Source organism: Lates calcarifer, linkage group LG4 (assembly GCF_001640805.2).
Source record: "Lates calcarifer isolate ASB-BC8 linkage group LG4, TLL_Latcal_v3, whole genome shotgun sequence".
Lineage (NCBI taxonomy): Eukaryota > Metazoa > Chordata > Actinopteri > Centropomidae > Lates > Lates calcarifer.
The window spans coordinates 23,994,263-24,007,840 of record NC_066836.1 but is presented as its reverse complement, the minus strand read 5'-3'; the positions used below and the strand labels follow the sequence as shown (position 1 = coordinate 24,007,840).

The window sequence follows — 13,578 nt, the reverse complement described above, 5'->3', positions numbered from 1 at the left end:
CGGTGGATCAAAAGACTAAGTGTAATGTGAAGTGTGAGGTGTCAAACCCACAGAGAATTTTCACAAAGCTTTAAGGTTTTTCTTTTAGCCTCTCTCACTGCACCTCTCCTGCATCTATAGCAGGCAGCTGTTTGCAGCAGAAGCTCTGATAAACCCTTTGTACACCACCTGCCCAACACCAAGAGATACATTAGTGATTCATTAGCTGGTGAACATACTGGAGCGTTTAGCAGTGAAGGAGACAGATTTAATAGTGGACTTCTGCTTATCAAGTGGACGCAGAACTGACTTCAGTGCTACTGCTGCCGTTACCGCTAACGTTTCTCTGCATCTGCTGGACGTGTGAATAAACAGCTGTTTGCTAATATGTCCACCACACCAGCTGTAGAATACATCAGATGTTTGTAGCCTCTTCTCAGCCCCCGCTAGTTCTCAGCCACTATTATCCCCATAGATCCGTCAATACAGAACAGGTTCTACATACTGTATGTATACTGTACAGTCTGTCTGTATTATATGTGCTTATTGAAACACAGCTGGACCACATGCAGAGCTCTTTTTCTTCCTGAGCTCATTTACTGTTTCGCATCTTTCATCAAGTGTGTTTAATCAGCTGATTCTGACAGGTCTGTTTCTCTCTTCATCTAACACCTTTTTCCCTTCTGTGTCTCTGTAGAATCTGAACTTCACAGGTTTCAGGAAGATCCTTAAAAAGCATGATAAGATTTTGGAGACATCAAGGGGGGCCGACTGGAGGGTGGCCCACGTTGAAGTGGCTCCATTTTACACGTGCAAGAAAATCACACAGCTCATCTCTGAGACTGAGGTACACACACAGAGACACACAGTCATATGCTAACGTGTCACCTCTAGGAAAATGTTTTGTTGATTTGGTGAATAAGTAAATACAGTAAATATAAGGTCCGATAATGAAGCTAACTAATACTAAAATGATGATAAAATTATATCAAATTTCCACTGCCTGAAATGTCATTAAAATGGCAGTTAAAGGGAACTGTGGAAGACAAGACAGGGTCTGGAAGACCACAACATTTTTCAGATTAAACTGCAGGTCTGCTGAACAGAGAGGAAAAGCCAAAGCCAGCTCACACAGGAGTGGTGGTGCACTGATCCACTGTGTAGTATTGATGCACAAACAGGGTCTACATAGAAGAGTCATCAAAGGGAAACCTCACCAGCAACCTCATCACAGAAGTCAGCGTCTTAGGTCTACAAGTCAACACACAATGGTTTTGGAAACAAGTGCTGTAGACAGATGAAGTTAAAACTGAGCTCAGTCATCACACTCAACATTCTCTCTCGTTTTCAGGCGTTGGTCACAACAGAGTTGGAAGGTGGTGACAGGCAGAAGGCCATGAAGAGGCTGAGGGTACCTCCCCTGGGAGCTGCACAGGTCAGACACACACACACTATGTGTATTTATTTATTATCTACATAGTAACTAATCAGATACCCTATTTAAATTACGTCAGTGATCATTTTTAAGCATTAAGACAAGGCTGCTCTTTCATATTCTGATAAAATGTTTTTTTGTATTTATTACAAAATTCTATTTATAAAAACAACTATCTCTTCTCTTCTCTTCTCTCTCTACCTCCCCCACTCCTCTTTCTCCCTCCCTTACCCTCTGCCTTTCTGTTTCTTTAAAAACAAACATGCCCCCTTCAAATCAGATGAGCTTTTGAGTTAATATTATTGCCAAAGCAATAAAATGATAAAGTGGTACACTGTAGTTGAAAATATAATGACATAAGAGAGGAAAGAAACAGTAGTGCTGCTGCAGAGATACAAAAAGACAACCTAATGTCCTTATGCATACTGAGGTCATGTTGTTTTTCTGCTCATGTTTATAACATCTGCATTAAAAACACATTGTGACTGTAGCTGAAAGTTCATTATTAGTTTGATACTGTACAAGGTGCCAGGTGTGGATGAGATGCTGAAAGCTCTGGACCTTGTTAGGCTGTTTTGGCAGACCCAGGAGAGGCTTGTCTGGACTACTTTGTTGAACCTAATGCCACCGTGACCCGAATCTTAATGGTTGGATGGATGAATGGATGGATGGATGGATGAATTAATAATGTACTCATTTGTTTGCGTATGGAGCGAAAGCTCAGAGAACCATCTTAATGATAAAAGATGGCTCAATTATTTTACATTTTGCATTTTCACACACTCAGATTAATATTGTTGCCATTATTATAGAGTGACCAGTTCTAATGTCTATTTATTTTATACTGTCTGTATCCTGGGCAGTTGGGTCTATTGCTCTGTATCATGTCTTGTTATCCTGCTGAGATGTTGACTGTGACTCTGTCTGTCTGCAGCCTGCTCCTGCTTGGACCACTTTCAGAGTTGGACTTTACTGCGGCGTTTTCCTTGTCTTAATAGTTACTGTGGTTATTACAGGTAATACACACACACACACACACACACGTTGAAGCATCTGACAATGACCAAGTGACTCAGTTTTTTCTTCTGGGATCTGACTGTCATTGTGTCCAGGACAGAAATATCCTTGCTATATTTCGGTTAGTATTGGTCACAGCAGAACTGTAATGTCTGGGAGAAAAAACTGAATCACTGCCCCAAAATGAGGAAGTAATGTTTTTCTTTAACCAAGACATTAACCTCTGTTTTATGATTGTTTTTTATGTCATTACCCATACAGTGTATATCTTTAACATTGTGAACACTATATTACTTTAGAATTAATCAATAAGCATTTTGAGTGCATTATTTTCCATTTGTTGATTTGTACAAAGTCAGTCTTTCCATCACAGTTTACAGTGGCTGAACGTGGTGTTAAAACCATATGACCTGCTTTAACAGAGGGTAAACTCTCTGGAAAGGTTCCTGGTATGAAAAGTACATTTGCTGTATGATGTAGTGTAAGTGTTGTCTCTCCTCCTCTCGCTGTGCACTTCCCTCATTTGTCTTTTTGCTACTGTCTCTCTGTGTCTCTGTCGTCTGTCACACTGTCTTAGGAGCTGTGGTGATTCGAAGTGCTGATGTTTGGCCTATGGTCAGGATCTACAGAGGAGGATTTCTGTTAATAGAATTCCTCTTCCTGTTAGGTATACACACACACACACACACACACACATATACATGCACTGATGCCAAGTTGAGGTGAAGTTTCCGTTCATTCAGTTGAGGACAAGGAAATTCCTCAGTACTGGAAAACAGACCAAGTTATATTCCAGTATGAGAAAATATCCCCCGCCATGTTAATGCTATATAAAGCACAGTGTCACTTAGCCATTGAACTTGAGTACACACATACACACACGCACACACACACACACACACAGGCATCTGTCTGACCGTCTGTGTATTGTTTTCATCTTCCAGGCATCAACACCTATGGATGGAGGCAGGCAGGAGTTAACCATGTGCTCATATTTGAACTGAACCCCAGAAACAACCTGTCACACCAACATCTGTTTGAGGTCTGAACCTGAACCCCCCCCCCCACACACACACACACACCCACACACACACACACACATACACTCATGTAAAACAATGTGACAATATGTATAGTTGACTTTGTTACAGGCCATACCATGAACATCTCTATCAGTTACTTTTTAGTTAATATGTTGTGTATTTATTGGTTCCTCTGAGTGTATAATCCCTTAGCCTCAGCATGATTCTGATGAACTCTGTGACTGAATCTCTCCCTGCTTGTGTGTGTGTGCAGATTGCAGGTCTGTTGGGGGTGCTGTGGTGCGTGAGCCTGCTGTCCTGTCTCTTCAGTGACAGCATCCTGGTACCAATGCAGGCTAACCCCCTGGCTCTCTACGGCTTCTTCCTCCTCTTCCTCATCAACCCCTTCAAGACGTGCTACTACAAGTCACGCTTCTGGCTGCTCAAACTCCTGGTGACTTCACTCAATAGAACAATTATACCATTTTGTTTTGTTGCTGTTCACCTTTTTATTTGATGCAGTAAATCATAGTCTTTACAGTTCACAAAATCAGCAAATATTATTTGAGAATCTCAAAAAAAAAAAAAAAAGTTAGTAGTATTTGTCTGTCAGTTGACTAAATCATCTAACTAGGATGTGAAGGACTGCAGTGGATTCAGAAAGTATTCAGACCCCTTCACTTTTTGCACACTTTTGTTGTGTTGTAAACTTTATTGGAAGTGGATACATCTGCAAACTGAACATGTTGTTAGAAAAGTTTTGCCAATTTATAAAAAATGAAAAACTGAAATCTCTTATTTACCAGTGCACTAAATACCAAGTTTGAACAATTCATTTCACCTTTTGCTGTACTATTATGCCTGGTTTTCAGCCCCACTTTCAGAAGTAGCTATTCAGAGGAGCTATAAACACTTTTACCTTCAGATGTAGTTGAATGACACTTTATCTACTGTCACTACCAGCATGCCATTTGAAAAGTATTTATAAGTTGTTCAGTGCTCTGTCCATTGAAAATAATGTCTTGTGTATTGTTGCAATGGCACATTTGGTGGGAAAGCAGGACTGGAGCCTTTAGGCGTTCCCATTATATAACATTTCATGAGTGAATGGAGGGAACAGTTATGTTATTTGATACTTTTCACAGAGCATAAAAAACGAATGCTTCAGTTTAAGATTTTGTTGAAGAGAAACTTATTTTCCCTGTTTTGTCTTCTTCTTCCACAGTTTCGAGTGGTGACAGCTCCGTTTCATCGTGTTGGCTTTGCAGACTTCTGGCTGGCTGACCAATTGAACTCTCTGGTGGTGGTTCTGATGGATCTAGAGTACATGATCTGTTTCTACAGTTTTGAACTGGACTGGAGAAAACATGATGGACTCATAAGCAGTGAAGGTGAGACTGTAAGACAGAATGCACCTCCAGGCTGTGAAGACTTACTCAGTGATAATGGATCCACACCTTATCATGACCACACTCCATTTCATGTCATTTTTTTGCAGGCAAAGATGTATGTAATTCCTACTCCTATGGTGTCCGTGCGGTGATCCAGTGTCTTCCTGCATGGTTCCGATTTGTCCAGTGTCTGCGACGTTACCGTGACACCAAACGGGCTTTCCCTCACTTGGTTAATGCAGGGAAATACTCAACGTCTTTCTTTGTCGTCACCTTTGCTGCCCTCTACAGCACACACAAAGGTAGAGCAGTGACTCATTCACACTATACATCTTCATTTAGCTGTTATATATATTATATGTGGCAATATAAGACCCTCCAGCTCAGGGTGTTTTTTCCAAGGTCAGGTGCTAGACCAGTTTGCTGATGCTGGTCATTGTTTGAATATCAGTGCCAGTGATCTCAGATTTGGTGCCTGTAATTGAAGTCGGTCTTGCACATGCTTTGCTTGTTCTTAAAGTGAAAAATGGTGTCTGGGTTATTAGAAAACACGGGTTGATGTTACCATTTTGTAACATATAAATCTGATGCTGTACCAGCTATAATGTCTCTCATCTCTCTCTTTTCCTCAGCTGAACGTCACGCTGATTCCCACATCTTCTTCTATTTGTACATCAGCTGTTTGGTGATCAGCTCATGTTACACACTGGTCTGGGATCTGAAGATGGACTGGGGCTTGTTTGATCGCAATGCAGGGGAGAATACCTTTCTTAGAGAGGAGATAGTCTACCCACATAAGGTATTTCTCCACAAAGAGAGGAGCCTCCGTGTTCTGATGGGGATAAGCTGATACAGTAGTTTGACCCTTTCGATACGAGAATAAAAAGTGTTGTGTATGATGTGTTGCTAAGTGTTGTGCTCTCCCTGTTTTCTCTCGCCCTCCAGGCCTATTACTACAGTGCTATAGTGGAAGATGTGCTGTTGCGTTTTTCGTGGACTTTAACTGTGACCCTCAGCACAGTGTCTGGGTTTCATGGCATCTCTGACATACTGGCTACTGTACTCGCCCCAATGGAGGTCTTTAGGTATCAGTGATCTCTGTGTTTTCGGACTCCTCTCTCTTTTCACATCGTCTCTTCCTGCTGTAATTTTTCTTCCTGTTCTTTATCTCCAGTCTTAATACTCTACTCCTGCTCCTGTACAGATTTTACTCAGTACAAATAATCACTAAAGAGGAGAGTTCTCTTTTCTGAACTTGCACAACAAAAAGATCACTACAGAGAATAATAGAAAGTAGCAAAGAGGAAACAGGAAGTAAATAAGCATTTTTTTTTTTCTTAAACTCCAGAACACCTGACAGGTGCAATGCTAGATTTCAACAAGTAAAATAAATAAAATGTAGGTTAGAAAAGATTCTCAAATGAGAAAGAACAGTCTAGGATATAAGGAGTTAATCTGCCAGTTATTTTTTTCCAATAGAGATTATTCTGTAAAATGTCACAAAAGTCTTCTAGAACTAAGGTGACGTCTTTAAATTGCTCCTTTGTCCTATTAACATACAAAAGATACTCAATTTTTATATCAGTTCCAAAATGGGCAGCAAAAAGCAGTAAGTCCTCATGTTTGAAAAACTTGAAACAGCAAATGTTGACATTTTACCTTAATAAAAGACTACTAAGAGTATTTTTAAGATACTCTTATTTTTGTGGTGCTGCTGCCTCTGAGAGATAATGCTCTACTGTGCTTGGATTATTACTTGGAATATTATATTGATTACAAGATCAGGCATTTTGTATTTTAAATCTTTTGTCTGTTGTTTGACATCTACAGTATTATGCAGTTCATCACCTACAGCCCACTGACTTGGAAGGGAACATTTGTGAATGTCAGTATGTGATCTGATCAGCTGATGCACATGAGGATGTGGACTGTAGCTGAAATCAAAGCATGAAAATGAATGAGTGAGTAAACTGGCCACTGACAGTCAGTGTTTGTCCTTCCCAGGCGTTTTGTTTGGAACTTCTTCCGACTTGAGAACGAACACCTGAATAACTGTGGTGAGTTCAGGGCTGTCCGAGACATCAGCGTGGCTCCGCTCAACGCTGATGACCAGACGCTGCTGGAGCAGATGATGGACCAGGAGGACGGAGTCAGGAACCGGCAGGGCAAGAAGAGCTGGAAGAGGAGCTACAGCATGAGTCTACGCAGGCCTCGTCTCGCCTCACAGTGAGTCTTTACAACAACAGCTGCAAACAGACCATGTGAAGCTGGAGATAATGTCATCAAAAAATGCTGCTGGTTAATTACTAACAAATTGATTACATAAATCTCAAGGTCTTTTAGCATGATATCCATGATACATAGTGTGATATATAAGAAGCAGGTAACAGGTAACATCCTGTGCAAACGTCTGTTCGTTTCCCAGTTGGTTTGTCATAGGAATCAGGGAGAAGTTAGTGGCTTTTAGCTAGTGATTAGCTTATGTTTTTGCAAAGCCTAGTTAGCTTAACCAGCTTGATATTAAAATATCTAGATAAAATTTACTATTACAGTCTAGCTAGGAAGCTTGCTAAACTAAGAGGCAGGATGTCATGGTTATTATTATTTAGATGACTCCACAGAAAATCTGTCTTTAGATGATGGTGTTATCCTTAAACCATGGTGATGATACTGATGTAGTATGTATGTAGTCACACAGTATTGTAGTTATTATATTGTGACTGATTCATTTGACTGAAATGACTGTGAATGAAGAACTGTGTACATTTCTATGGGACAGTAAAAATCTGTTGTTAGTGGAGATAATGTGGGATTTAAGATGAACACAAATGTCTCTGAAGAAGGTTAACTGTTAACTGCTGTTCAGATATCATACAGACACAGCTTTTTATTTTTCAGTTCTAATTGATATAATATACCAACTAATCCATACTTTGTAATACATTACACATAAACAAAAGTGAGTTCAATTTGTTTACTTACACTGTGTTCAGTGTTTGTCATGCTTGGAAACCAAACCTGTGCTTTTTGGTTGTATTTGATAAATACCTACTAGTGAACTTACTTACTAGTTAAATATACTGTAGAATATCAGGTCATTGTAGTGATTGTTTTTTCTGAAGTTTCTAAACTGAGTCAAGGCTCAGTGGCTTTTCTAAAGTCTTTTGTCTTGCAGTGAGAATATGGAGGCAGCAGTTTGGCCTCTGCAGACTGCTTACAGTGGGAAATCACATTGTCTCTTGTCCCCTCCAGGTCCAAGACCCGTGACACCAAGGTTTTGATAGAGGACACTGATGATGACTCCTGACATCAGGCCACGCCCCTCGCCTGGGTCCAGAATTTATTCAAAGGGGGACCTCCACCTCCTAACCGAGGAATTACCCAGCGAGTTGGGCGTTGAACTCTCAACCAAGGACAAGTTTTAAGCTCTCATGCCTCAATAATCTTTTTTTCAATGCATGAGCCTCTGCTTGAGTTCAGAACTATTTCAAGGAAGGAACTTTAACAAACTTGAACAAACAACGCAGCAGGAAGGCCATCAGACTCCTCCTGCTACCTTCAATATTAACCAAGGGTGGGCGTAACATGTAAACTTTACCTTACCCAAGCAGTGAGTGAAAAACTTCTCACCCTGACATCCACAGCCACCCAGAGGTGGACTCTAGAGCTACACTCACTTCTTAGCCATTGCTTTGGTTCTCCTCAAAGCCTCAGCTTAGCATGAACAACGCAGCTAAATGGAACACAAGCTGATCACCCTGACAGGAAGTGTCCCTGCTCCCTCTCGGTGCCACACAACTCCCACACAGGGAGACGCTGACAACTTCAAACCGAGTGCTGTTGAGGGCCACAAGGTTTTCTGCCCACCTTTAGCTATTAGTCTCCTCCTACACTCCCAGCATCCAGGTAACGCTTAGAAAAAGGCCTTGAATAAATGATGTACCATTTGCACCTCAAGAGATCTCATGTCAACCTGCAATTTGGACCTCAGAATGAACCTGAAGCCTCTTTTTTCCTCTAAGAGAATAAAAAGGGTTACAAAGTCATCCCACTCCCTCTCTGACGCTTGGCGTTTACGCTGGCCAAAAGACTGTGCCGATGAATTTTTGGTAGCGCCAGTCAGTCACTAGCTTGACTGCCTTTGCTCTTCAGCTTGTCCCATCATCACGGAGCTGCCTACCTGCACCTTACATGCTTTAGAGACACACACACACACACACACAGAAACATGCACTTTGTAGGAAGAGTGACTTGGGAATGCCTATCGTGTGTTCACACACACAGTGATTTTTAATATGTTTTATTGCTTGTGGACATGCAGCTCTCGACTATTATTCTTTTTGAGACCCTGGGTAGACAACACACACACACGTACACACACACACACACACACACACACACACACACATGCACAGACTATAGATTATTCCTAACATTGGTTGTAAATATGAAATGGACCAAAGCCGGGGGCAGTGTGAAAATATTCAGAAAATATTAAATATTGCATAAAACGACTATATAGAACAGCAGCTGGAATGACTGTTCAGCTGCGGAGCTGAGAAGGAATTTTACTTTTGTTTCTGGAAAAAGATCATCTTAATTGTCCTGCAGTAACTCCTACCTTGCGTGAAAAAATATCCCCCATTGGAAAAGTTTTGCTGAATGTATGCCAACTTATTTATGTATGTATGAGTGGGAGAGACGCCTAAATGCCACCTGTCAACTCATTAAGGCTCATCGGTTCTTAAAAACTTAAAGAAACAGAGTTCAGATAAATCCCAAGGAATTTTTATTTTGACCCCTGAAGTCTTGATAGAAAAACTGAAGACTGTTTGATTGAAAACTGCTGGTTGATGAAACAGTAATTATCATCTGTGAAACTGGTTCATGGAAATGTGGTGATGATGAAAAGGGGGGACATCACCTGTCTGTCTCATACAGGTTCAAAGCGTCACAGTCTGAAGGATGGTGTAGTTTAACTTGAATCTGAATCAAGTGACTCCCAGCTGGTTTGGTGGTGAAGGATCCATGTGGACTTGAATCTGATTGGCTGTGTTTACACTCATGATATACATGCTTCATACTTTAATGGTCAAGATACATTTGTATAATATATTTGTATATGTATATATGCCATTGTACCATTCACTGCATTTTGTGAGTCTTCCACAAAGTCTTTAACAGTAGATCTTTATTTACCACAGAAGCAGAACTTTATATTAGAGACAATCTTATTCCTCAAGTTTCACCTACTTTCCAGTGAATGCCAGCTCAAAACGTCCTCCATGTTTATCTCATGTCTTTGTACATTTTCACAGCACTAATTCCATAGATCAGCAGGGTTGCTGCTCTCACTTTCCATTCTCTAACTGAAGTGCCATTTTTACCCAGTTAACTTCAGTTCTTTCACTTTTTCATCTTTCCAACAGCAGCTTAACAACAGTCAGGAAAAATGGAAAAGTGGAACAACTGAAATTAATGTGTGGATGATACATGCTTAATTTACTATTGTTGTTGGCTTCAGGTAATTCCATCTCCCTCAGCCTGTTTGTTTACCCAGGCTTAATTTGTTCATGTTGGCTGTGCAGCCATTATTCTGCCATTATTTGAGCACCAGAATTTATGTTAATGGCACCCAGCTGTTCACACCAGACCAAACCATAGCCAAGTGTTATGGTCTGGCTTTGCCTCCATAGTTTGCCAGTGTCTCAGTCAGCAGCATGGTTACACACATTTACCATCACATCATCAACATATTGGCAACTTATTTCAGAAACTCTTTGTCCTTGTGTCAACATGACAGGCACTAATATCAGCGTGTGCTGCCAAATAATCAGAGCCACAAAATTAAATCATCCTCTGTGGTTTGGTAAAGACAGGTAGCTGTGATTACACTGCAGAAAATGGTTTTCTTAATGTTTTTAATAGAGTGAAGATGATAGTTTTTTTTTTTTTCTTTTCACATTCCCAAAGTGGTTAGCAGACAACTTTTTAAAGGGGCACAATTGTGGTGTTTTTAAGCAGTAGCTTTTTGCTCAGTGGTAACACTGATGTCATAAATAGAGTGTCTGACTGGCAGTATGGTGGCAGGTACATTAGAACAACATTAGAAATTAGAAATAATCATATATCCCAGTTAACACCCAAGTGTTCCAAGTTCCTCTGGTGTGCAAGTAAATCCTACAACACTAAACAATAGTGAAATCTTAGCTAGATCATCTGTGCTGGTTGCAGATGGCCACAAAAATTCAGACATGGCAATCAGCAACCCATTTACAACATTAAAAGTAAAATACTGAATATAGCCATTTCAGATTCATGGAATCAGACCATGGAGTCCAACTTTTTTTTTTTTTAACATTTACCTTGCTGACTAACATTAAACAGTGTTAACTTTTGAGGAGATGGAGAGCCACACTCTACAAAGGTAATAGCCATCGTAGCTTATTAGTTGTGTTGCATTGTTCACTTTAATTGAACCTCCTCTGTTGGAGTAAAAACTGCTCGACCAAAGAGGAATGGTTTGCACACGGTGAAGAGACTAAAGTTAGTGGCATACAAATGAATGAACTGAGTGATCTTATTCTTCCGATAGTAACCAAGCTAAGTTAATAAGATACGAGTTTTCTGAAGACCATTAACAAGCTCACTTGCTTGGAGAGCTTTATTTATTTTTTGTTAAACTTTTAATTGAACAAAATGGTGCACAATAGTGAACAACATACCAGGGGAGAGTAAAGAAAACAGTTGGAAGAATCTCCGGGAGTTACTTTAGCACCAGCTATGATTAGCTCACCAGCTACAGCAGTTCACCAGCTAGCCCTGTAATTGAATGATTCTGCGAATATGTGCATCATAACTGTGTTCTACCACTCTGTGGTGTGACCAGGCCTTTAAGGCACCACCATGGAGTGAGCTGATATTGTAAGGTGACAATCAGTCTTATGGCAGCACAGGAAGTACGTCGTGATTCATAAGAAATTCTAAATGTATGTTAAAAAGAATGTTAAATTGACAACAGAATACATTTTAACGTAGTCTTTAGGTTCATATGTGGAATCTTCAGTGTGGAAAAGTAGAGTCAGATTCATCAGTGGTTGCAGCTTTTCCTGGATCCCTCTTGTCATTTCTTGATACAACTTCACAGGTTTCTTGAAAGCTGCTGTTAGTTTTGTTTCAGTAAGAACATGTAAATAGTGAGTATGACTTTAAAAGTCATTAGTCAGAAGAAGATGTGATGAGCAGACAGTTCTCTGCAGCTCCCTGACTGGTTTCAGTTTGTCTGCTGTTGGACAGTAACAGAAAGAAGCTCAGAGTTTTGTCTTTTGTTGCACCACTGGAGCTCAGGGCTCGTCTCTCTTCTCTCTCTAAAAAACGGGAGCAACAAAGTTTCCCTCTTGTTTATGTGTATATGTTTTAATCAGACTGAGTGTGTTGCTCTCATTGCATTTTGTCTTCTAAACTTTCTATGCAGCAGACACAATCATTCCATGCAAAGAGAACAGTTTAGATTTGTGTGTCTAAATGCAGTGCATTTCTTCACACCTTTCATTTTTTACTTCCTCTGGTTTTCATGTTGAGACACATTCTTTTAGAAGAAATGTGATCATCATAAAGTCATTCCTGTGTTATAAACATATTCCATAGTGACAGATTAGATGTGATAAGACTTGACCTGATCATTCACAAGCAGGACGGAGCTTAATGAATGTACTATTCAAAACCTTACACCATGAATGTATATTTCTCATGTGAATACACCCAGAGATCAGCTTTAACTTAAGAGGAGAGTAACAGGAGATAACAAATAGGGTGATTGCTAAAAAAAAAACAAACTGTTCCTTCAGTACCACAGCCAGGCCTAGTGGTGTTACATGTTACATGTCTAATTCTGACATTTCAGCTGCAGGCAGGCTGACTGTGCTCTGACTGATTTCACACTGGGGTTAGAGATAATAATAAAATGTACCATGTCAGTTCTGTCTCTACATTCCGTATGATGCCTCACACTCCTAGTACACATCAACACCACCTTTGTATGTGAAGATGTTTGAGACTGACAGGTGAAACCAATCCCCCCTTTTCCAGATGTAAATAAAATGTACCAGTAGAGATTATGGCTGGGTATCTAACCTCAGGATTTTGTGGTACTGACAGAAATGTTTTTGGTATCACAGAGTACTGGATGCTGACAGTGAATGTCTGCTCAATTTTCTGATCATTATTTCCTTCTCTTTGGTAAATAGTTCCTGATTTCCTGATTCAAAATGTAGTTCATTTTTAGTTTGGCTTTTTTCTAATGAAAAATGGCTTGTGAATGATGTATATTTGCCAAGTAAGAGAGCAAAACTACTGATACCCAGCGCTAGTCGAGAGTGGTAGAATCTGCCGGACCAAACAGAAGCTCTCTCAGAATGTCTTAAGGATTTTACATGTAACTCTGTCTGTCGTCAACAAGTTTATTCCCAACATTTCACAGTGTTTGTGACCAAGATCGCATCAGTTGCTTCACAACTAAGCTACAGATTAGACCTCATGCAACAATATTTTTTGTATTCTCATCCTCAACTTTAGAGTTTTTTGTACAAGTGCTCCAAGTCAGACTCTCTAAACTCTCTCAATTGGACAAACTTGTAGTAAATTGCTCGTTTTGGCCCACTGGATGTTACCTGTTCATGTGAAGTTGTGCATTTGTGAGATTTCATTGTTAGTTTAATCAGCACCTCTACACTGT

At 40.1% G+C, this 13,578-nt stretch overlaps 1 protein-coding gene across 5 annotated transcripts in view; it reads left to right on the top strand.

Moving 5' to 3' along the window:
- Positions 1-12,963, top strand: part of LOC108885348 (xenotropic and polytropic retrovirus receptor 1 homolog) — a 102,530-nt gene extending 89,567 nt beyond the window's left edge. For 4 of the 5 annotated variants that reach the window (XM_051070193.1, XM_051070192.1, XM_051070191.1 and 1 more), the window contains exons 5-16: positions 677-826; positions 1,331-1,414; positions 2,349-2,430; positions 3,009-3,098; positions 3,376-3,473; positions 3,728-3,907; positions 4,679-4,844; positions 4,952-5,146; positions 5,477-5,643; positions 5,790-5,929; positions 6,849-7,070; positions 8,097-12,963. In XM_051070193.1, coding sequence (XP_050926150.1) covers positions 677-826; positions 1,331-1,414; positions 2,349-2,430; positions 3,009-3,098; positions 3,376-3,473; positions 3,728-3,907; positions 4,679-4,844; positions 4,952-5,146; positions 5,477-5,643; positions 5,790-5,929; positions 6,849-7,070; positions 8,097-8,151 — 1,629 coding nt within the window. In that variant the 3' untranslated portion in view covers positions 8,152-12,963. The other variant, XM_051070194.1, reaches the window with a different exon arrangement.
- Positions 12,964-13,578: the final 615 nt, after the last annotated feature.